General features: G+C 49.1%; 5 protein-coding genes and 1 pseudogene across 7 annotated transcripts; 4 read left to right on the forward strand and 2 right to left on the reverse strand.

Moving 5' to 3' along the window:
* Nucleotides 1–553: 553 nt before the first annotated feature.
* Nucleotides 554–961, forward strand: LOC103631540 (succinate dehydrogenase [ubiquinone] iron-sulfur subunit 1, mitochondrial-like; annotated as a pseudogene).
* Nucleotides 962–7,277: 6,316 nt separating this feature from the next.
* Nucleotides 7,278–13,013, forward strand: LOC103630411 (uncharacterized). Of its 3 annotated transcripts, none has more exons than XM_020539572.3 (5): nt 7,278–7,578; nt 10,952–11,450; nt 11,537–11,624; nt 11,709–11,841; nt 11,937–13,013. In XM_020539572.3, the coding sequence occupies exons 2-5, from the start codon at nt 11,061–11,063 to the stop codon at nt 12,820–12,822; spliced, it is 1,497 nt and encodes a 498-aa protein (XP_020395161.1). In that variant the 5' UTR covers nt 7,278–7,578; nt 10,952–11,060; the 3' UTR covers nt 12,823–13,013. The 3 variants fall into 3 exon arrangements, with proteins under 3 accessions (XP_020395161.1, XP_020395162.1, XP_035816094.1); XM_020539573.3 differs by lacking the exon at nt 7,278–7,578 and adding an exon at nt 10,495–10,780; XM_035960201.1 differs by lacking the exon at nt 7,278–7,578 and having other exon boundaries at nt 10,495–11,450.
* LOC103630413 (uncharacterized) lies at nt 7,348–9,969 on the forward strand. The gene is made up of 2 exons (XM_008651471.3): nt 7,348–8,584; nt 8,667–9,969. Exons 1-2 carry the CDS (start codon nt 8,560–8,562, stop codon nt 9,800–9,802), a joined length of 1,161 nt encoding a protein of 386 aa, XP_008649693.1. The 5' UTR covers nt 7,348–8,559; the 3' UTR covers nt 9,803–9,969.
* On the reverse strand, nt 7,493–10,928 carry LOC109940575 (HIPL1 protein). The gene is made up of 3 exons (XM_035960308.1): nt 10,923–10,928; nt 10,498–10,750; nt 7,493–8,444 (listed from the first exon to the last, which is right to left on the reverse strand). Exons 1-3 carry the CDS (start codon nt 10,926–10,928, stop codon nt 8,338–8,340), a joined length of 366 nt encoding a protein of 121 aa, XP_035816201.1. The 3' UTR covers nt 7,493–8,337.
* Nucleotides 13,014–16,910: 3,897 nt separating the features above from the next.
* On the reverse strand, nt 16,911–19,402 carry LOC100279460 (uncharacterized). Its single transcript, NM_001360971.1, has 4 exons — nt 18,581–19,402; nt 18,362–18,433; nt 17,921–17,950; nt 16,911–17,262 (listed from the first exon to the last, which is right to left on the reverse strand). The coding sequence occupies exons 1-4, from the start codon at nt 19,163–19,165 to the stop codon at nt 17,185–17,187; spliced, it is 765 nt and encodes a 254-aa protein (NP_001347900.1). The 5' UTR covers nt 19,166–19,402; the 3' UTR covers nt 16,911–17,184.
* Nucleotides 19,403–19,700: 298 nt separating this feature from the next.
* On the forward strand, nt 19,701–22,202 carry LOC100273791 (uncharacterized). The gene is given in 3 exon segments (NM_001148193.1): nt 19,701–20,227; nt 21,430–21,504; nt 21,633–22,202. Coding segments are annotated over 3 exon segments (786 nt in total). The 5' UTR covers nt 19,701–19,777; the 3' UTR covers nt 21,894–22,202.
* The last annotated feature ends 670 nt before the right edge of the window (nt 22,203–22,872 follow it).

The raw sequence follows: 22,872 nt of genomic DNA on the forward strand, positions 1-22,872 counted from the left end.
CCCACCGGATCCGGCAGTGCGACGCTAATCGCGCCCACAGTCCACGCCCCGGGATCCGGCAACGCTACCCATCCCCACAACCCCTCGCTGCGCGCTTGCCCCAACATTGCCACACGCCGTGGCTAGAGTTCTGCGGCCCCTGCCCCCCGAGATTGCCGCCGTCTCCATCCCCCTCCCGCTCGAGATCTCCGCCGATGGTGTCGGACCCCGCACCACCGTCGGCACCGCGCTACTCGGCATACTCGCTACCGTCGACCCACCTCCCCGGAGAGGTCCATGCCAAGATGAAGTCCGCTGTCGTAGCGTCCTCGGATCCACGTCCACCGCGTCACCGCAGTCCTTAGGAGCTGATGGTGCCCCGGCGGTGGGGACCCGGACTGTGGTCAGGCGCATGGACGCGTTCAGACAGACGCCCTAACCACCGCTTCGCCTTCGTCTCCCTCTGTGAGCAACCGCGTCGCCGCAATATGATTCCCTCACCTGATCCCTTCGTTTTTTGAAACATTTCGTTGGATTTTACATTCGTTGTTGTCATGGACGAGGAATCTAAGGAATGAACATCTACGACGACAACAGCCTCGCCTGCCTCACCAAGATCTTCGGCGCCTCCTCCGCGTCCACGGTCTCGCCGCTGCCCCACATGCTCGTCGTCAACGACCTGGTGGTGGACATGGACCTAGTGGTGGACATGAACAACTTCTACAACCAGTACAAGAGCGTCGAGCCATGGCTCAAGCGCAAGGACCATCCCCCGCAGTAGGGCAAGGAGATCCCGCAGACCAAGGCCGACCGGGCCAAGCTCGACGGCATGTACGAGTGCATCCTCTGCGCCTGCTGCTCCACCTCCTGCCCGTCCTACTGGTGGAACCTGAAGGAGTACCTCGGCCTAGCCGCGCTGCTCCACGCCAACAGGTATACCACCATCACCGCCACATCACATCCTTTGTACTGTGATGGATGATTGTTGGGTGGTGTATGCTGGATCTGTTTGTTGGTGCTGAATGATGTATTCTTGTTCCATAATTGTGATTTTACATTGGCAGCAACTAAATAATGTATTCTTGTTCCTTTTTTTGTTTTTTTTGAAAAAGGAGAATAATATATGTTTTAGTTGTATCTACATCGCCAGTCCGCACCACATCTAATGATTTGTTCTAACTGACAGGGACTGAGTTAGCTGACAATAGGCCATTTGATTCCATCCCATTTTTGGTGCATGTAGTGTATCATGTTTTGTTTACCATCTCTATTGTCAAGATCAGAGCTCTGGCTATCTTTTCAAGACCATGCTGGGTGTATAGGTAATCCAGTCCAGAAAATTGTGTTTATTTTAAAAAATGTTATAGTTGGCGGCATGTTATCATACCAAGAAAACATTATTTATGTGTGCTGTATATATTTGTTACCTATCTTCATACACTATTGATAGGCAAATCATAATCATAAATTGAGAAACATGCTTGTAGTACGTTTTAGTTTCTATTTATCCTTACCACCCCTCAAGTGCAGACACCACTTGTAATTAGCCTGTTAGTGTTTCCCTTGGTAGATCTATAGCCTAACCTTTAATGTTAGTGTTTCAGTTTCTATTTATTCACTGAAATCTATCTTCTCGAGGACCAAGGCCATTCAAGTATAGGTACCCTTGCCCTGTCTATATCCTACATTTGAGTTGTTAAAGGAGTTATTTGGCTTGAGCTCTGATTATGCCATGAACATGAGCACAATAACTTATGCCATGAACATGAGCACAATGTCAAATAATATGCAAGCTTCGTTTTCAGAAGTATGCAGTAGCATTCAACATCTTTCTCAAAAACCTCAGTCTATTTCTGCTGAGTAGGCTGATGAAAACACTCCTGTTCTTGGAAATCTTGAAGTGGATTGCGGAGAAGCAGGTAGAAAAATTCCAAGTGAAAAATTGTGAAGTCTCAGAAGAAGGGAAAATATTGGATTTGAAATGGAAGAAAGAAAAAGAGAAGACAATATATCAAATATAAGGTTCATGGATCAACAACCATTTTACTTGGACAGTGACATTAGACCTAAGGCTGCAGAAGGTACTGCATCAGAAACTATTCTAAAATCCAGAGAAGAGGATCTTAATGTTCAGAGAACTAAAGTGAGGAATGACATAAAAGAGGCTGAAGGAGAACTCGAGAAGGAGGTAAAACTTGTTGAAGAGAAAGAAAAAGAATACAAAATGGGAAAAGAGAAGGAACAAGATAAAGAGAGACAAAGAAGAGAATTGGAAGAATAGAAGGAACGGGAAATGGAGCGAGCAAAAGATAGGCTTGCTGTTCAGAGAGCTACAAGAGAAGCACATGAGAGGGCATTCGCCGAGGTTCGAGCTAAGGCTGAAAGAATAGCATTAGAAAGGATCACCTCAGCACATCAAAGAGCATCTGCAGAAGCCCACGAGAAAGAAGAGAAAGGCAACCGCTCAAGCAGCTCGGGAGAAGGCCATTGAAAACTCAAGAAGCTAGAATGAAAGCAGAACGTGCAGCCGTTGAGAGAGCAACTGCTGAAGCTCGGGAGAGGGCAATTGAAAAGGCAAAAGCTGCTGCAGATGCAAAGGAGCGAATTGGGAAGTTCAGGTCCTCTTTCAAGGATAGTTTTAAGGCACCTAATCAGGTAGCTGATGTCATTATGCATGCATTTTTTTGTTGCATACACAAAATAAATATTGTTCTAATCTGCATTCTTGACACAGGACAATCAACATGAGGCATCATCTCAGAAGATAGCTTATAATAAGCATGGACCTCTTGTGTTGAAGGTATTGCTAGAAGTATATCCTACTGCAAAATAGTTCAAGTATTTCTCTGTGCAATTTTCTGTAATATTTCTATAGTGTTATCTTATTTGAAACATGGGACTTGACTTGCTGTGGTCATGTTCCCTATTTATATTAGTCGAGGTTGAGTGAGCTCTACGACATAAAGCAAAATTGGAAAGGCACCAACGCACATCTGAGCGAGCGGTATACTCCAATGCTATTGCTATGTTGCCTTCTACTTGTTTGTTTGCCTAGCCTATGGCAGTCCTCATCATTACCAATTTCCAGGCGAAAGCCCTTGCTGAAAAGAACATGCGGGATATGCTGGTGCAGAGGGAGCATGCTGAGAAACATGTAAGATAGTTGGTCATCAGGAAAGAAAAACATATTCCTCTGTTTCTAAATAACATTTGTTATCCATGAACTTTTTACTTTTGGATACAAAGACTGGCTGAATTTCTTGATCTTGAAGTCAAGAGATGGTCAAATGGAAAAGAAGGAAATCTGCGAGCATTGTTGTCCACATTGCAATATGTACGCATTTTGGCTTATATGACTTCTGTTTGAACCATGTACATCTTGGTTACTGTAGAACTTCCACTGGTTCTTATCAGAAATTTATGCCCATCATTAGATTGCCAATAAATAATACTCCTAATCATGGGTGCTCCAGTTAAAAAATGGATCGTATGTAAATTCATTTCAGACAGCGCAAGAAATGGTTAGCTACTATACACCAGATGATATTACATGCTGCGAATTCACTTTGCACCATCAAGCTTAGAGTTACCTCTGTAATGTGGCTCCCTTGTATCAGATTCATGCTTTGCAGCCCTACCAGAACCTTTTCCCTCCTTGCAGCTACCCCTTTTGTCAATATTTCCATACATGCTGTATTTGTCATCGTTATTATATTTTTCTGCTCTAGAATATTCGAGTTCTTTTGTATGATCAGCCTTCACCTCATTAACAAAGTCCTCTGTGCTGCTCTTTTCTGAATGTCTGTGACGGCTTTCCAAATCATTGTGCTTTTCGGCATTATTGCCAAAAGAGGTTTTTTCTGTTCTGGATATATACCTCTGCATACGTATTTGCCTTCTCATCCATTCTGTCAAATGCACCCATTGGCTCAGTACAAGTTTTGGCCTTGAAACGGAACTCCCCATTCTCTGTATCACGAATATGCATTTGTTCAGGTTCTGCATTCGCACTCCTTTGAAAGTTTTGATTATTAGATTTAAGATCTTCCCCTGATGGAGCACTTCCAAGTGAAGAATTCTGTTCATTGTGATTCCCATTCCTTTTACCAAGAGTGCTTTTATCACCTAAAATTGTATCATCCATCTAAGTTAATAATTCTGGAAAGCAATGCAATGTGAGCATTTGGTTACACCTTACCTTCAGTATTTATATCACCAGCATTATCTTTAGAAGATAAATTTGATATTGGCATCTTATCCTTGCTGTCAGTGTCAGCATCGTCGTCATCATCTGAATCATAACTAGCGAGGCCGAGAAGAGCACCTTTAAGGGAGCTTAACCCAGTACTATCTTTATGATCAAAACTATTTGTTGACTTAGCAGGGAGAACAACTTTAGCCGAGGCCTTGGTTCTTGATCTTCCCAGACCAGTCTCATTTGATCCGAAAACACCAGTGGCTTCATTGGCTGCACCAGAGGCAATGGTAAGCAGAGTAAAATGTCTGTTTAATTGCATAATTCATTCAGATTCACTCACATTCAGCTGAGTCATCTTCAAGCTTAGAGTTACCTCTGGCAGATACGATACCTCTGCATGCATGATGTGAGGCTTACTATTGCCGCTGATACACATCCTATGCTCGCTGAATTATTACAGAGCCGATGGTAGAAAGATCCACTCTAAGACCAACCTTTACAGAGATTGTGGATACACCGAACTCTATAAACGAGGTGTGCATTCACACAAAGAACTACATGCATTTACCCTGCTTTTGGTTTCATCTTATTCTATATTTTTTCACACGCTATATTGTAGGTGGTTCGGAGTTCTGTGCATCACAAGAGGCATCTAGGTCGATCTCACTCTTCTTCGTATTCATGCTCGCTGCGCAGGATGGCACCATAGCACTAATGGAGTTGGACGATGTTATCAGACTCGACTGGGTGTGGATGGGATGAACTCTGCTCGTGTTGAAGGAGAGAGAGAGATCGTGCTTGGCTTGCGGGAGACCATATTTCGGTTCATCTTTTTTCATAAGGTCATGTTAACTGTTATGTCATATTACACAACTTCAGATATTTCTGTCTTTGTGAGAGAAGTACCAAAATAGTTTCACTTCATGGCTACTCTCGGACGTGTTCATGCCGCTGCCACTAATCGTATAAGTGTAACATTGTATTTGTTAGCAAACAATTTTTTAGATATTAAAGTTGGTGATAATATAAGTGTTCTTCATTTCTATATAATTGTTGTGCACTAATATTTTGCTGAATATTTTGTGTGCCGTTGCAAAGCACGGACACATACCTAAACTATTAAATTTTTTGTTGATTTTATTAATCATGTTTGTAAATATTAATAGTTTTTTCTCAAATACTTCGTTCAGCCGATGGTTGTAACAAACAATTAACACCCCTTCCTCGCTCTGTCCAAGAACATGGTTGTAACAAAATTGGCAAGAACCTGATGGAATCATGGAAGGTCGTTAGAAGCTTAAAATAAATACAGATAGACACGGATTTTGTATATTATAGTGAATAGATGGTGAGAGACTATTGTCGGGGACCATAATTAGGGGTACCCTCAAGACTCCTAATTCTAAGCTCGTAACCCCCACCAGCACAAAGCTGCAAAGGCCTGATGGGTGCGATTAAGTCAGGGATCGGTCCATTCGAGGGACTCGATCACGCCTCGCCCGAGCCTAGCCTCGGGCAAGGGCAGCCGACCCCGGAGGATCTCCGTCTCGCCCGAGGCCCCCCTCCAGCGACGAACATACTTCCGGCTCGCCCGAGGCCTAGTCTTCGCCAAGAAGCAACCCTGGCCAAATCGCCACGCCAACCGACCAAATCGCAGAGGCATTTAATGCAAAGGTGGCCTGACACCTTTATCCTGACGCGCGTCCTCCAGTCGACAGAGCCGAAGTGACCGCAGTCACTTCGCCGCTCCACTGACCGGCCTGACAGAAGGACAGCGTCGCCTGCGCCGCTCTGACTGCTGTGCCGCTCGACAGAGCGAGGCTGACAGGCAGCCAGGCCCGGCCTCAGGCACCATAGGAAACTCCGCTTCGCCCGACCTAGGGCTCGGACTTGGGCTCAGCCCCAGAAGACGACGAACTCCGCTCCGCCCGACCCAGGGCTCGGACTCGGGCTCAGCCCCGGAAGACGACGAACTCCGCTCCGCCCGACCCAGGGCTCGGACTCGGGCTCAGCCCCGGAAGACGGCGAACTCCGCTCTGCCCGACCTAGGGCTCGGACTCGGGCTCAGCCCCGGAAGACGACGAACTCCGCTCCGCCCGACCCAGGGCTCGGACTCGGGCTCAGCCCTGGCCTCCGTCGACGGTCTCCGCCTCGCTCGACCCAGGGGCTCGGACTCGACCTCGGCCTCGGAAGACAGACTCGACCTCGACCTCGGAGGAGCCTCCACATCGCCCAACCTAGGGCGCGGACCGGCCACGTCAACAGGAGGCGCCATCATTACCCTACCCCGAGCCGACTCAGGCTACGGGAAACAAGACCGACGTCCCATCTGGCTCGCTCCGCCAGACAAGCAATGACGGCGCCCCGCACGCTCTACGACGACGGCGGCTCTCAGCCCCCTTACGGAAGCAAGAGGACGTCAGTAAGGACTCAACAGCTCCGACAGCTGTCCTTCCGCCAGGCTTCAGCGCTCCTCCGACGGCCACGACACCACACGAACCGGGTGCCAAAACCTCTCCGGCTGCCACGATGGCATGTACTTAGGGCGCTAGCTCTCCTTCGCTAGACACGTTAGCACTCTGCTACACCCCCGTTATACACCTGGATCCTCTCCTTGCGCCTATAAAAGGAAGGACCAGGGCCCTCTTACAGAAGGTGGGCCGCGCGGGGAAGAGGACGGGACAGGCGCTCGCGTGAGGCCGCTCGCTCACTCTCCCGCGTGGACGCTTGTAACCCCATACTGCAAGCGCACCCGACCTGGGCGCGGGACAAACACGAAGGCCGCAGGATTTCCACCTCCCTCTCTCGCTCCGGCTGCCCTTTCTTCCCCCCTTCGCGCTCCGTCTCGCGCCGACCCATCTGGGTTGGGGCACGCGGCGACATCTCACTCGTCGGCCTAGGGACCCCCGGTCTCGAAACGCCGACAACTATGCACGAGGCATGCAAATTAACAAGACTCATACAAGCACGGAACAGTGTGCTGATGGGGCACAAGAGAAACACATGCTCAGGTCTTAACATGTTTGGCTTTCGAGCAAACTTTCTCCAGACCCCAAAGAAATATAATATCCGATCAGATGTGTCGATGCTCATCTCAACATACTCCCGTGGCAACGCACCGACACACAACTAGTAAAGAACACAAGCCTCGTGCGCTTCGGCTTTCTTACCCCCTCGGCTTCCTCGCTCGCTGGTTCGCTCCGGGTCTCCGTCTCCCTCCACGGTCAGCTCCTCGTGTGATCTCGTCGCGTGGTTAGCAGGGAAACCCAGAGGTGGAAAGAAGCTAACCCGGTGAAGACTCTGAAGGAATCTGAGCCACCTGCACTCCGATCTGCCATCTGAAGGACGCGGAGGAAGCCCCGAATCGGGGAATTTCGTCCTTCCGGCACGCCCGCCCTGACGTGAGTTCTCTCTCCCCCAAGAGCTGTGATCCGATTTCGTGGGTTCATTTGCCTGATGCGTCCATTCCCGCGGTAGAGATCTTGTGTCCATCTATTTCGATTTTCGTAGCCCATCGATTTGTTCCTTAAAAGGCCTCTCCTTTTTATCCACCACTACCACCCTTGATGAATCCGGGGGAAAAAAGGGTGGGTGGGGATCCTTTTGATCTTTTGACAACGGAGGTCGGATCCTAGGATAGGAAGTAGGAATGGGGTTTTGCCGTACGGAGACGACGTTTCTTTCTTGAAATGTTGCAACATGCCACCAGAATGGGTTGGTGTCGTGGCGTGTGATGCGCTGATACGACTTGTCCGGAATTAAAATGTTCTCGCCGTCGCAGCTGCACTCCACGAATCCTGTTGTGGTATATCAGTTTTTTTTAGTCTATCTATCTACCACTCACTCTCGAGTGTTTTGAGCTCTTCTCATACTCGATTTTCCCCCCCTTCAAATCTTCATCCCTTTCCTCCTCCCGACGCGCCGCCGCCCCGTAGGGTCTCCCGTTCCTATCGTCTGCCTTGCCTACCTCCCGCAATTTCTTCTAAGGCCGCGGGAGATGGTGAAGAAGAGAAGGGAAGAATCGGGTGTTGGAAGACTGGAGTGAGACGTAGGCTTTCTGTTTTTTTTCTTCTTTTTACTCTCAGAGTCACCGTCTCGTGTGTTCAATCGTGATGAGCTGTACTTACTTGGAATTGATCTCTTAACTATATCATATGTCGCTATGTCTCCTCTGCTATTTCACACGCTTTCACAGCTACTAGCATCCTTCTCTTGGCGCAGGTGCAAATCGGCGATTGCTTTTTTTTGTGTGTGTGTAGGCACACTGTTCTATCAGTGAGAAATTTGCCATTATAGAAGTCCTCAGACGCGGCTTCGACGATTTGGAGGCGTAGACGAGGGATTCGCTGTTATAAAAAACTAGGGACTACCCACACTCCAAAATGAACATGACCACGCCATTACAAGGTAACGTCTATGATTAAACCATTGATACTCACGTCGTCTCTACATCCGCTATCCTTCTCCTTCTCTCTATTCTCGCTACCAGGCACGCACCCTAGCAGCCACCGTCGTCTTGCTCCGTCCTCCGCTCGCCAGGTCTCGACGCGCGCGCAGACTCTGCCTCGGCGTGCCGCTGCCGTGCCCCGTCTAAGAGCTGCCGCTCCGGACGCCACGGACGCGGCGGCGGCCCTCATGGTCGCGCGCGCCGAGGCCGGGGACTTCGCGGAGGCCTGGTCCCTCTGGGCGCAGCTCCTGCACAGCTCCGCCGCGCCGTGCCTGCCCGCCGTGGCGCCGCGCCTTCTGCCGGCGTACGCGCGCCTGGGCCGCTTCGACGAGATCCTCCTCGCAGTGCGCGAGCTCTCGGCGCGGGACCGCGGCGCGGCACGCACGCTCTACCCGCTCGCCGTCTCCTGCCTCGGCGCCGCGGGCGAGCTGGCGCGCATGGAGGACGCCGTCCTAGAAATGGGCCGCCTTGGCCTCCGCGTCGACTCCGCGACCGGGGACGCCTTCGTCCGGGCCTACGCGGCCGCCGGAACCATCCCGCAGATGGAGGCGGCCTACCGCCGGCACAGGAAGTCCGGGCTGCTCATCACCCGTGGCGCCATCCGCGCCGTCGCGTCCGCGTACATCTCCCGACAGAAGTACTACAGGCTCGGCGCGTTCGCGGCGGACGCCGGCCTCCGCCGGCGCGACGTCGGCAACCTGCTCTGGAACCTCTACCTCCTCTCCTCCGCGGCCAACTTCAAGATGAAGTCCCTGCAGCGCGCGTTCCTGGAGATGGTGGCCGCCGGGTTTCGGCCGGACCTCACCACCTTCAACATCCGCGCCGCGGCCTTCTCCAAGATGTGCATGTTCTGGGACCTCCACCTCAGCGCCGACCACATGCACCGCGACGGCGTCGCGCCGGACCTCGTCACTCACGGCTGCTTCGTCGACGCCTACCTCGAGCGCCGCCTCGCGCGGAACCTCACGTTCGCGTTCGACCGCCTCGACGGCGACGCCAAGCCCGTCGTGGCTACGGACCCCATCGTGTTCGAGGCGTTCGGCAAGGGCGGCTTCCACGCCAGCTCCGAGGTGCTGCTGGAGACCGCCGGCGGGAAGGGGCGCTGGACGTACTACAAGCTGCTCGGCGTCTACCTCAGGAAGCAGCATAGGAGAAACCAAGTTTTCTGGAACTACTGATGCTAATCAGTTCAGCGACTAGGGTAGTGCTTACATTGTAATTTTTAGTGATTAAAATGTGCTTGCCATTGCCAGCAACTCCATATATCTAGGAGCTTGCAACAGACATACCAAGACTGGAAGATGATTTATACTCGCATCAATAGTTCTGTGCACTGATTCTGAAATGGTGGTGGCTAGGCCCATGAGGCCGAACTCGTTGTCCATGTGCACCTCGTCGGTGATGTCGAGGAACGGGTACGCCGGCAGAAGGCACGGCGCCACGGCGGGCAGGCACGGCGCGACGGAGCTGTGCAGGAGCTGCGCCCAGAGGGACCGGGCCTCCGCGAAGTCCCCGGCCTCGGCGCACGCGACCATGAGGGCCGCCGCCGCGTCCGTGGCGTCCGGAGCGGCAGCTCTTAGACGGGGCACGGCAGCGGCACGCCGAGGCGGAGTCTGCGCGCGCGTCGAGACCTGGCGAGCGGAGGACGGAGCAAGACGACGGTGGCTGCTAGGGTGCGTGCCTGGTAGCGAGAATAGGGAGAAGGAGAAGGATAACGGATGTAGAGACGACGTTAGTATCAATGGTTTAATCATAGACGTTACCTTGTAATGGCGTGGTCATGTTCATTTTGGAGTGTGGGTAGTCCCCTAGTTTTTTATAACAGCGAATCCCTCGCCTACGCCTCCAAATCGTCGAAGCCGCACCTGAGGACTTCTATAATGGCAAATTTCTCGCGGCGGCACGGTGGCCAGGAACACCTTGCCGGCCTGGGTGCTGAGGAACACGCGGGCGGACCCGTCCGGGTGCGCCGCCATGTTGAGGTAGGAGCCGTTGCCGACGCGCTCCAGGAACATGCTGCGGAGCGGCAGCGCCGCCGGGCGGGTGGAGTTGAACGCCGCGCCGCCGCCGTCCAGGCACGGCGACCTGCCGGCGCCGCCCAGCGAGCCGCAGAACTCGCCCGCGGACTGCCACAGGGTAACGGATGTAGAGACGACGTGAGTATCACTGGTTTAATCATAGACGTTACCTTGTAATGGCGTGATCATGTTCATTTTGGAGTGTGGGTAGTCCCCTAGTTTTTTATAACAGCGAATCTCTCGTCTACGCCTCCAAATCGTCGAAGCCGCACCTAAGGACCTCCATAATGGCAAATTTCTCTCTATCAGTGGAGCAACCACGGAGGCTGTCGGAGGACCTCCACTGTTACATACGTACTACTTGGCAGGCTGAAGCCCCAAGTTTCCTGCGCCTGTTCTAGCTAGTTGGCGAAGAAAGATGTCGTTCCGCAGCATCGTCCGCGACGTCCGAGACAGCATCGGCAGCCTGTCGAGGCGCAACTTCGAGGTGACTGCTGCAGCCGCCGCCGGCGGCCTCTCCGGACGCACCGCCGCGCAACATCGCAGGGGGAGGTCTCAGAGCACGGTGCACGAGCTCCGGGACACGCGTGTCGTGGTCCAGCAGGACGAGAGCCGCTGGGCCAGCCTCCCTCCCGAGCTCCTCCGCGACGTGGTCCGGAGGCTGGAGGCCAGCGAGAGCGCCTGGCCGAACCGCAAGCACGTCGTGTCCTGCGCCGCCGTCTGCCGCGCGTGGAGGGAGATGTGCCGGGAGATCGTGCTCAGCCCGGAGGTCTGCGGGAAGCTTACCTTCCCGGTCTCTCTCAAGCAGGTAAAACTTAGTCCTTTGGCCTAATTACCTGAATGTTTTTTTTGGGTAGTATTACTAACATTTGACAGTATTGTTTGCCTTCACAGCCTGGGCCTCGAGACGGGATGATTCAGTGTTTCATAAAGCGCGATAAATCCAAGTCCACGTATCGTCTCTACTTGTGCCTGAGTACTGGTATGCTGTGTATTTCTTTTGCTTGTATGAGTAGATATTTTACTGAATTCCTACAATTGTTGACTCTGCTCTCCCTCTTATCAGCTGTGCTCATGGAGAACGGCAAGTTCCTCTTATCAGCTAAAAGGAGCCGCAGAACAACCTGCACGCAGTATATCATCTCGATGGACGCCGACAACATATCGAGATCTAGCAGCACGTACATCGGAAAGCTGAGGTAACAGAATCGAAACGCAATGCAACAAGCGATCGGGTTCATTTGACTACGTACGTACGTCGGCTATTAATTGAGACGATTCCGGCCACTCCCAGGTCAAACTTCCTGGGCACGAAGTTCGTGGTCTCAGACACGCAGCCGCCCCCATACAGATACAGCGGGGCTGCACCCCCTCCCCCTCGTGCTGCTGGGCGGCGGGCAAGCCGGCGATTCGACTCCAGGAAGGTCTCCCCGAAGGTGCCGGCCCCGGGCGGTGCCGGTGGTGGCAGCTACAGCATAGCCCAGGTGACGTACGAGCTGAACGTGCTGGGCACGAGAGGCCCCAGGCGGATGCACTGCGTCATGCGCTCCATACCGGCGTCCGCGGTGGAGCCGGGCGGCACGGTCCCCGGACAGCCCGAGCGGATCCTGCCCCGGGCGCTGCTGGAGGAGGAGCAGGAGGAGGAGGAGGAGGATTCGTCGTTCCGCCGCACCGGCACCGGCACCGGCACCACCTCCTTCTCCAAGTCGTCAGCATCCATCATGGACCGGTCCGTGGACTTCGGCGGCGGCAGCAGCAGCAGCTTCCGCGACTTCAGCAGCGCCCGGTTCTCCGACATTGTCGACGGAGGCGGTGGAGATGGGGGGCAGGATAGGGAGAGGCCGCTCGTGCTCCGCAACAAGGCCCCGAGATGGCACGAGCAGCTGCAGTGCTGGTGCCTCAACTTCCGCGGCCGCGTGACCATCGCCTCGGTGAAGAACTTCCAGCTGATCGCGGCGGCGCCAAGCCTGCAGGCTCAGGCCCCCGCTGCTGGGGCTGGGGCTGGGGCTCCTCCAGCCCCGTCGTCACAGCCGGCTCCGCAGGACCAGGACAAGGTCATCCTCCAGTTCGGTAAGGTGGCCAAGGACATGTTCACCATGGACTACCGATACCCGCTCTCGGCCTTCCAGGCTTTCGCCATCTGCTTGAGTAGCTTCGACACCAAATTGGCCTGCGAGTAAAGGAGGGATAGAAGCAGTGGAACCGGAGCCTTTTTTTTTTTTTTGCATTTTGTTCGTGCATGGTTGTATTCTGCTTCCTGTCTGTTAACCTGGAACCGGGACCCTCTTTGCATTTTGTTCATGGGTTCGATGGGAATGTGACTCTTTGTTTGCGAGTTTCGCATGGGTACTTGCGTTATCTATTGTGTAAATGTACCGAGCATGTCTCTCGCATGTGAAGCTCTCGGTGGCTGTTGTCTGATGGGAGAATCAATTGCTAAGGTCTCCAACACTTTGTGCGCGGAGGCGGAGAGGAAGGGTGCACGTTCGTACGTGTAGCGGCAAGGTGGAGAAAGAAAGGGTGGATGGAATGGAATGGACCCATTATTATGAGTGTGGCTGGGTGAAGGAATGATCTATCTCTCTCTGTGGCTGTGTCTGCAGGTGCGCCCTGAATTGGCTTCAACACTAGCAGATCGGCCCTGCAGTGGCCTCATCACTAGCTAGATGCCTACCACTGGTACCATACAGGCTTGGTGCTCGATATGATGACACCGTTTCTCCTCGGCGAGGGTATCTGCTGTGGTATCGGATCACCGCCTCTGGGTTTTCAGATCTCTCGGGGTTTTTTTAAGGCCATGTCTGTTTGATCTTAAAATCATAAAGATTGAGAGGGATTGAAGAGGATTTTGACTTGTCAGGGATATAATCTCCCTCAATTCCTATGAATTAGCAACTGAGTGGGGAGTGAGGACGCGTGCGTGCGGTGCAGCCGTGCAGCTCGGCGACCATCACTTCCCCCTCCTGTAGCTCGCCACTGACTGCTGATTTGTTTGGATGTCTATGTATTCATCTTAATCTATGTATATCTTAATCTATACGTGTTAAACTGGTTTGATATAGAACTTAAATTAATTCTCATTTCATTTCAAATACATATGGATTAGGTTCAGTACTCGGTACATATACGCATAGTTAAAGTTGTTAGACAGGCAGGAGAATTTTCTGATCTTGTCTGCTTGCTTTTGCAGACGATTCCCTGCCCGCCGGAAACATGCTCGTGCATGCTGTTTGCTGTGCCTGTGGCGCGACGCGGTGGTCGCTGGTCGGTGGAATCCCACTCCACTATCACTAGCCGCCACTGGCAAGTGCGATGCGACGGAACCAAGGATTGGATTCTCCTCCGGCGTTGCGGCGAATGATGGCCGATGCTGTGATTGAACCACGGAACGTGGGGGGCATTGGCTGCTTTTTTACCAGGTGGGACATTGACACGGCCTGACGGGGGTGCGGAGTAGGGGTGGGAACGGATCGAATACGTAAGGATACGAATTCGAATGTTATAATTTACCATATTTTAATCCGATTTGAATATGAATCTAAATATTCTCGCATACGAATACAAAACGAATGTTCGAATCCATATTTGTATTCAAATATTTAATCAATTAAATTCAAACTCTATATCCTAAAATTTAACTTGTGTGGATTTAATGTTTCTAAAATACCAAATTAAAGTAAAAAAAGCAATAAGAAAATCCATTTATGCGTCATGTATATGAGCATGGTATTCATGTACTATCTCTATACAAGAACGGCTACTTCCAGAAAACAAAGTTGTAGAATTTTTTATCAAAGCATAATGCGCCTTAATCTGCAAATCTGCAATAAGGCAGGAAAGTGATACGATTTCACAAATCTGCAGGAAAGTGATTGGTACGGTGGTTTTCCGGCCACACTTTTTTTACACAGCATTGCCTACTCCTAGTCGTTTGTCTAATAAAAAAGCATCCTCCAAAGCATGTTGCTGCTTCATTAGCGCTAACCATGCTTTCTCTACGGAATGCCACTTTAACCTGAGATTTTGGAATCTGCAACGCGACGCCAAGAGTACAGGGATACAACATAAGAGTGAAAAAAAATATAAAACAATGTGTTATAAAAAGCCATCATAAGAGTGAAAATAAATAAGGAACAAGGAATCACCTTAAGAAAGAGCAATCCTAATTTTATTCCAGACCTACAATGTGGTCATCACTATAAACATGAGCACCTACAAGTACAAGGTATGTATATATGGGGATGAGGCCTTCATATCGGATTTCGCACCGATATTCTAAAAAGTCAGGAACGACCCTGGACATTGACATGTGTTTTTTTTTGTCTCGGAAGAGGGGTGGCCTCCGAGTTCATCGGTAATCGACTTGCTTTGCATTAAATCTTGGCGAGAGAATGTCAAGTGTGCAAACTACGCAAGTATATCGTTCGAACATGAATCCTCGATTTGAATCCTGTCCGTTGGACAAGTGTAGTATCCTTCACTCTTGCTTGCATGGCGTCAAACAGCGCGTAATGTAGGATTATGCTGTGGTTACATCGGCACATGTGGCACTTATATATTGCTATATCTATCTTCTAATATGCATTCTTGCTGATGATAAAAAAAACAAATTTTCTAAGCTATTAGTGTGTTGACCAACTACAATAGACACGAATGCATGTACGTACTACCAAGTAAAAAGCCAAGATGGAACTGTATAAGATTCAGACGGCTTTAACTTACACACGATAAGATCAAGCGTAGTTTTAGAAGAGAAAAAAATGAAACTGGATTTCTTGGTTTTCTAAGCTCAAATAAAATTCCTATGTTTTTTAGATTAAACTAGATTTTAAAGTTTTAATTTACGTACCTTTTTAAGGAAAAAAGTATTCAAAAATAGTGTTTGTCCGATTTACCTTTCTTAAACTGTCTTAAAAAATCATTTCGTCCGCGAATGTTGTGAGTTGTGACCCGTGGCCTATAAAATTAGCCAACAGCGACGACGCCGGCCTCGTAACAACCATGGCCCGCCTCCGCCCGCACCAGCTAGTCTTGGAAGAAAATGCGGACCCGTCGCGGAGTGGCCTTCTGTTTATTCGGGAGCGGCTCGGCCCCGGAGTCCGCTATAGTACGCCTCCACTTGAGGATGGGAATGGGCCGATCCGGCTCTGGTCTTGGATACGGCCCCATTCACCAAAAAGTTATAGTAGCGTTGGTGATTTAATACTCCCCCATTCCAAAATATTATTTGTTTTAGCTCTTTCTTTTATATCTATACTTAAATAGATGATAATATATCTATAAATCACGATGATAATAAACCTGGACACATATCTAAAACACGCACATTAAATGTTATATGAACCTACTATAACCCAAAACGAATTTTAATATGAGACAGAGCCACAGAGGGAATATGTAATATGGGTACTTTTTTTTAATAAGGTCTATGCTCCACTCATACCGGTCATCCTTTTTGTACGGTACTGCTAGTAAGAATATTGTAAAAGTGGGATAGATCGAAGGGAGAGGGACTTAGGGCCGGTTTGTTTTAGCTTATAGATTATAATCTAGATATATTATAATCTATATATAGTTGTTTGGTAGTTTAGATTATATAAATGTAGATTATTCATAAAGACAAAAATACCCTTATTTGTTTATTTGAGATGAGGAAATAAGGATGACATATATTCTAATTTCTATTTACATAACCATGGGTAGTGGGTCTTTTACCAACAATAATCTTAAATAAGCTACTCTTGAGGATATTATGAGATTATCATAATCTAGGCTTTAGATTATATAATCTGAATCTATAATCTAGTTGTTTGTTTACCTGCTGGATTATTTACGCTAGATTATATAATCTAGAGAGATTATAATCCAAAACAAACAGGACCTTACCGTTGATCTGGTGAACATCTTCAATAATCTAAAAATGATATTGGACCACCCCATTATTGTCTTAGATAGTTTGTATTTGAGAGTTGTCGAAGATGCTCTTATGCAATACTCTTTCCGTTCCAATTTATAATTTATTTAATTTTTTTAAACTAAGTTTGACTGGCTGGTCTTATTCAAACAATTTCATATTTATTACTAATTTTTACAGTGATATTGTTTTGTATATAATATACTTTGTATGGACTTGAATTTTCCATTTTTTCGCAAAAAAAAAAAAAAAATGAATGAGACGAGCCAGTCAAACTTGGTCCAAAAACGTCAAACAGATTATAATTTAGGATAGAGGGAGTAGTAAACTAACTTTGATCAGATAATGGGATATGTCAAATAGATGCCTTTGTAATTAGGATACTTTGGTCCACCCTTCAAGCAAACCTTATTGTTCTTGTTTATACAACACTCGGCCACATTGACAAGGAAACAATCAGCTGACAACAGATCAATTCTGAATGGCGTGACTTTTTTATCACGCACAATCACCTAAATGTTTTCCACTAATCTAAATAGCTGCCAAAGAAAACTAGGAGAACAGAAATCTAAAAGAAAAAGAAACCCTGTAAATTCTAAGAGAAGAACATCAGGGCTCAGTGTCATTTTTACCATTCCATGGAGTTGTTTCTTCTAAGATCTTGTGGTGATTTTTTCCTGATGACTGGAACTACCCTTTCAACTAGCTGCACAAACAGGTTAACTTCTTTAACGACTGACAAAAAAAAGCAACTGTTGCATGTTTGAATTTGCAGAGTACTCAACTAACCATGGCAATAGATTTGAGAAAATCGTGATAGTGCAGACATGGAGAAAATCACCATGTCTAATCAGTGTTGAACCTTTAATTGCTATGCTAAAATAATTGGAAACTATTTTTCATTATGTACTGTAGAACAACACCCTCCTCCTGATCGATAGAGGGTAAGACCATAAGATGATACAAATAATGTTATTACGATTCTTAAGATTGGCATGCGGTATAATGCTGCGAGATAATTATCAGTAACAGATAAGCTAGTGGCAGAATTTATTAATACAGCAACAGATGAAAACATAACTAGTAGGCATGCACTCTTCAGAATTCAGACTACAATCAAAGATGAAAAAAAAAGTTTCCTTCCAGGCATTGCAAGCAAATGAGCTAATTAAATTTCTCCCCAAAAAGGAGCTAATTATATTGCCAAAAAGAAAGAAATTGACATTACAGAAAGGGTGTTTCTCACTGAAATCATACAGAAGCATAATACAAGTTCAGGTTCTGAAACACATGTTAATCTGACTGCCAAAAGCATACCAAAGCTAAACATGATTTCAAGCAATTATATTGAAAACAATGTTTACCTCCTTAAGTCTCTTTTGGCGTCGGTCCTCCTGGAATAATAATGGTAAAATTAGATCAATTGAAGGACCCACTATGTATTTCACTATCAGAGCAAATGTATGCCAGTTAGACTCGGTTCTACAGTGGTAAAATGGCCAAATTTTTTTTCATTCTGAATAAAGCCTCTGGATGCAACTAAGAAAATTTAGAGGGAGTGAGTTTTATTTCGTAATAAAATTAGATCATGTGCCTGATATCATCCTTGTCATTTACCCCCAACCCCAACTATCACAGCTGCACAGTGAACTCTTACGATTCGCGGAATCACCAGCTGGGCAGTTACACAGTGCTTGTACAATGAAATGTTCTGGAATAAAGCAATGGGAACAAGATGTGGGCCGGGGACCGGGGCGTCACAACAGTACAACACCATTTCCTTACTGCAGAACCAAGAATAATACCTGCTCCGTTAACAGTTCCGCTTGATACTCCTCCAGCTGCATAACCTGCGATTCCAGCTCCGCGATATAGGCCTATACATGGGACCAAACGAAAGCATCAAATTCAGATGCTCAAGTAACCAAAACCAAGTACGCACAGAGAACAGTTCAAAATCACGCAAGAGTCAATCAAATTCTGCGCGCCACCGAGATAATTCAATTTTTAGCCCCCCTTACTACCTGTTTCCTGTCCCTAGACCTCGCTGCGGACTCTCGGTTCTTGATCATGCGCTTCTGCCGCTGCATGACGGCACGGTCCGCGGGATCCAGAAGAGCCCGCTTCCTGCTTCCCCTCCCGCCGCCTGCTTCCCCCGCCACGCTCCCTGCCGCGTCTCCTTCACAGTTAGGGAACCCTAGCGCCATGTCCCCCTCCATCACCGCCGCCATGGCGCAGGAATCCCTGGCGAGGAAATCCTCCAGCGTCATCTCCGAGGCGCCGCCGCCGCCGCCTCTGGCCCCGGCGCCGGTGCTGGCGGCGGGAGGGGGAGGGAGGACGGGAGCGGAGAGCCCCCCGGCGGCGGAGATCTCCTTCCACACCTCCTCCGACGTCCGCCGGGCAGCAGCCTCCGGGGCCGCCGGGGAGGGCTCCACCCGGCCGTTGACGGTGGCGTTGACGGCCTCGGGGCCGTAGATTTCACGCATAATGTTGTCCATGTTCATGGATCCGATGCCGCCGCTGCTCCTGAATCGCGCTAGGTCCGAGGACGAGCCGGCGCCGGCGTGCTGCGGCGGGGACGAGGACGCCATCACCCGCGACGACGCCATGCGCCGGGGCGCGCGGCCGGCCCACGGCCCAAAAGGGAAGGAGAAAAGGGGGGGCAAAACTTCAGACAGTCGGCTAGCGCAGGTCGAGTGAGGACAGGTCAGGCCGGCTCTCGCTTTCCGCGATGTTCCGTTGCTTTCTTGTCCCGGGAGGGGCGACGGGCGAGAGCGAGACGAGGGGAACCGAGCGAACGAGAGAGAAGCGAAGCGACTGCGACTTCTGAGAGCTTGGAATGGAAGATTTCTGGGTTCGGATCGGCGCATGCGCCGCGGGCTGTGCTTTTGCGGCTCTCTGCGTGTCCTCTGTACTTGACGGCCGTCGAAACTGTCCAGTGATGTGTGGTTCGCCCGAGATCAGAGATGGCAAAGCGGACAAGCGAACGCGCCAATAAAACACGAACGTCGACGTGTGTTTCGCGCATCCCTCGTCCCGGTGCTCCGTCGTCCCGCTGAACTCCACGTGTTCCTTCCTCCGCTCCCCTCTCCCGGCCTCCTTGAATTAGCCGGCGTCCGGTGGTGGTAAACCCATGAGAAGGAAAGGATGGATCGCCTCCACTGATCCACCCGCCCGCCATGTCGCCGCACCCTCTCCACTCCTCGTCGGGCGTGTCCGACATGGACGAGATGGCGGCGACTCACGCCCACGCCCACGCCCACGCCCACGCCGCGCGCGCCCAGGTCGTCGTCCTCCCCTCCGCGCGGCCCTCCTCCCCTCCGCGCGCCTCCATCCCCGTCTCCTCCTCTGCCTACGCGCCTCCACAGACTGCTGCCGCCAAGCTCCCATTCTCCGCAGCGGTGTCCGCACCCACCTCCGCCTCGGGCTCCATCACTGTCGCTATCGCCTCCAGCGGGTTGGGCCCCGAGCCCAGCACGCTCACCGAGCCCGTCTGGGACACCGTCAAGCGCGACCTCGCCCGTATCGTGAGCAACCTCAAGCTCGTTGTCTTCCCCAACCCCTTCCGCGAGGACCCTGGCAAGGCTCTGCGCGACTGGGACCTCTGGGGCCCCTTCTTCTTCATCGTCTTACTCGGACTCATCCTCTCCTGGTCGGCCACCGCCAAGAAGGTATCCCAGCGTCTCGATGGGTTTTTTCTTACCTACACTCGTTCCGCTATATGGAACAGGATCCCATTGGTACTCAATTAAGTTTGATCTAACACGATCACTATGTCTGGAAACCAGTAAAAATGTCGAAATGCTAGGTATACAAGTATTTCAGTCATTAAATTTATAAGGTTGGCTAGGGACCACCGCACATCTTCAGTGCAGCAATGGGACTACCCCGTGTGTCTCTCCCTAACCTCTGCCTCTGCCATGATTCCGTCCATCTTTGGACTAAACAGACCCCTAAGGCCACTGCATTTCAGGCATCTTAGAGTCGAGATGAATGAAGACAGTATTATAAACTAGTAACCTTAAACTTAGGATCTTAATCGCTTAGCTTACCATTACAATAGCTAGTGCTTAGATTAACACTTGATCACACTTAGATTTACACTAACATAAGGATTGAAGATGTCCAGACAGCTGCTGAAGTCCACTTGCCTGCGTGATGCAGACGTAGGTAGATCAAATTCTCTAGGGACATCGGTGACGAGGACAACAACACCTAGGAGCATATGCTGTTAGAAAGCAGAATGTTTTGTGAGAGACAGTGTGCTTTTGCCTTATGAAAAGAAAACAATGTCAATCTAGGAGTTTATGTTGAGCTGACACGGAACACTTTTAGGGTTGAAGCCATATGTGTCTATCTTGCCTTCAAGAATTGAGTAATAATCATCAGTATCAGGCTTAAAACGTAAGACTCTTGATGCTCAATGTCTAGCTATCATGGATATAGGACTATAGGAGCATATTTGCTTCAGCTGCTCAAAAATTGAAAGGGCTTAAGGATATTCTTCCAATGTTTCGGTGGAAAGAACACCCTACAGATTGATCGCTTTGTAGGGTTTTTTTTTTCCCTTGAACACAAACACTTTGTGCGTTGAGTATATGCTGCTGCCATCTCTCCCCTTCTGAAATTCTGCTGGATGTGGATCTTATCTCTTTGTTGTGCATAGACATCTAGTGAGTTAAAAACTCCGATATTTTCGTATCGTAATTTTTAGATATCCGTTTCCTTCTGTCAGAACCTTAGCTTACAATAGAGTAGTATTCTTTGTCGACTTACCAACTCAAACTATGACTGATATTTTGTTTGTTTTATACAATGTGATGGTGCATTGTATTGCATACTAATTTCAGTTGCTTTGATTTTGTTTCTGTAGTCTCAAGTGTTCGCTGTTGCCTTCGCTGTATTAGCTGCTGGTGCTATAGTTCTGACACTCAATGTTCTACTGCTGGTACGCCCCTCCTCTCCTCTATTCTCTCTTATATTGTATCTGGCCACAGCACCCATATTGCCATATCAGCTTATACCTGAGTACCTGACGTTGCAATATTTGGTGATGGTTGTAATGGTTTGGTACAGGGTGGGAACATAATCTTCTTCCAAAGCCTCAGTCTTCTCGGATACTGTCTGTTCCCGCTGGACGTGGGGGCTCTGATTTGCATGCTTAAGGACAGTGTCATACTAAAGATGGTTGTGGTGACGGTAACATTGGCATGGAGCTCTTGGGCAGCATACCCCCTCATGAGTGCTGCTGTTAACCCAAAGAGAAAGGCCCTGGCGCTGTATCCCGTGTTCCTCATGTATATCTCAGTTGCCTGTCTCATAATTGCTATAGATTAAGGCGGGCATGGTTTCTACAGAACTATCAGAAGAATTACAGGATTTTGTTTTCTAGGTGGATCATCAAAATGCATATCCTTTTTTTTTGGCTGCGTATAGATCTGGGTTCACATTGTTATTGTAGTTTTTGCTGGCTGCTTCAATACCTTATTTCATTTTGTTTAAGAAAAAAAAAATCGCAGGGATTTAGAATGTAGTCAATCAAATGTATGAATGTTGTATAGCCATACAGATATCTTGCTGTTTCGCATCTATGTGGATAATCTGGAATGGACTGCTGAAGCCTGAATAAGTGAATTACTCTGTTTTACCATTTCGTTTGGGTGTGTGGACTGTAGAACAGTTAGTTTTCTCGGTTCTCGTTTTAAGCGAAGTTGTTGAGATTGATATCCAATAGAGCTTACTCCGTTTCTGTGTGAGTAAATTTGTTTGCCCAACGTCTATCCCCAACCGTTTGTGTGTGCTAGTTAACACCCACGACCACAAGCGCATTGGCCAGACTCGCGAAGAAAACACCACCGAAAACTAAGGCGTCGTCAAAGCTGACTTAAATCAAGATTAAGTCATAAAAACTGATATGTTTGGCACCTCAATTTCTATAAATCAGTTTATTAAAAACTGGGTGCTTCCTAGTCCAATAATCAGTTTACACCGTGATCTATTACCGTTGCTTTATGTTTGTTTAGACTAGGCCGTAAGTGATTACAATGGGATGCAATACCGGTCAATACAAAATTATTACCGCTGTTATCCGGCCGTTAGCCAACTCTGTTATGCCCCTTCACATCGCACAGAATGTAAGTGATGCAACCAAACAGAATGCCGGTAATCATTCATTGCAAAAGATATCAGACGCAATTATTTTCATTGCCCTTACAGCTGTTGTTGCCGAACCAAACAACATCTAATTGTTAATGAACTCCAAAACATTGAGGATTGCTTTTATATATAGTCAAGTCTCCAAAACGGAGATGGGAAA

This window comes from Zea mays, chromosome 6 (genome assembly GCF_902167145.1).
Source record: "Zea mays cultivar B73 chromosome 6, Zm-B73-REFERENCE-NAM-5.0, whole genome shotgun sequence".
NCBI lineage: Eukaryota > Viridiplantae > Streptophyta > Magnoliopsida > Poales > Poaceae > Zea > Zea mays.

Bases quoted from the DNA above. Each gene is read 5' to 3' on its own strand.
- LOC103630413 (XM_008651471.3), top strand. From the start codon at position 8,560: ATGAACATGACCACGCCATTACAAG. The intron at 8,585-8,666 runs GTAACGTCTATG...TCTCGCTACCAG, and splicing joins CATGACCACGCCATTACAAG to GCACGCACCCTAGCAGCCAC.
- LOC109940575 (XM_035960308.1), bottom strand. The intron at 8,445-10,497 runs GTCCTCAGGTGC...TCACTGATAGAA, and splicing joins AGAAATTTGCCATTATAGAA to CAGTGTGCCTACACACACAC.
- LOC103630411 (XM_020539572.3), top strand. From the start codon at position 11,061: ATGTCGTTCCGCAGCATCGTCCGCGACGTCCGAGACAGCATCGGCAGC. The intron at 11,451-11,536 runs GTAAAACTTAGT...TTGCCTTCACAG, and splicing joins TCCCGGTCTCTCTCAAGCAG to CCTGGGCCTCGAGACGGGAT. The intron at 11,625-11,708 runs GTATGCTGTGTA...CCCTCTTATCAG, and splicing joins CTACTTGTGCCTGAGTACTG to CTGTGCTCATGGAGAACGGC.
- LOC100279460 (NM_001360971.1), bottom strand. From the start codon at position 19,165: ATGGCGTCGTCGCGGGTGATGGCGTCCTCGTCCCCGCCGCAGCACGCC. The intron at 17,951-18,361 runs GTATTATTCTTG...TTATTATTCCAG, and splicing joins CGGAACTGTTAACGGAGCAG to GAGGACCGACGCCAAAAGAG. The intron at 17,263-17,920 runs GTAAACATTGTT...CTGTTTGTGCAG, and splicing joins GCCAAAAGAGACTTAAGGAG to CTAGTTGAAAGGGTAGTTCC.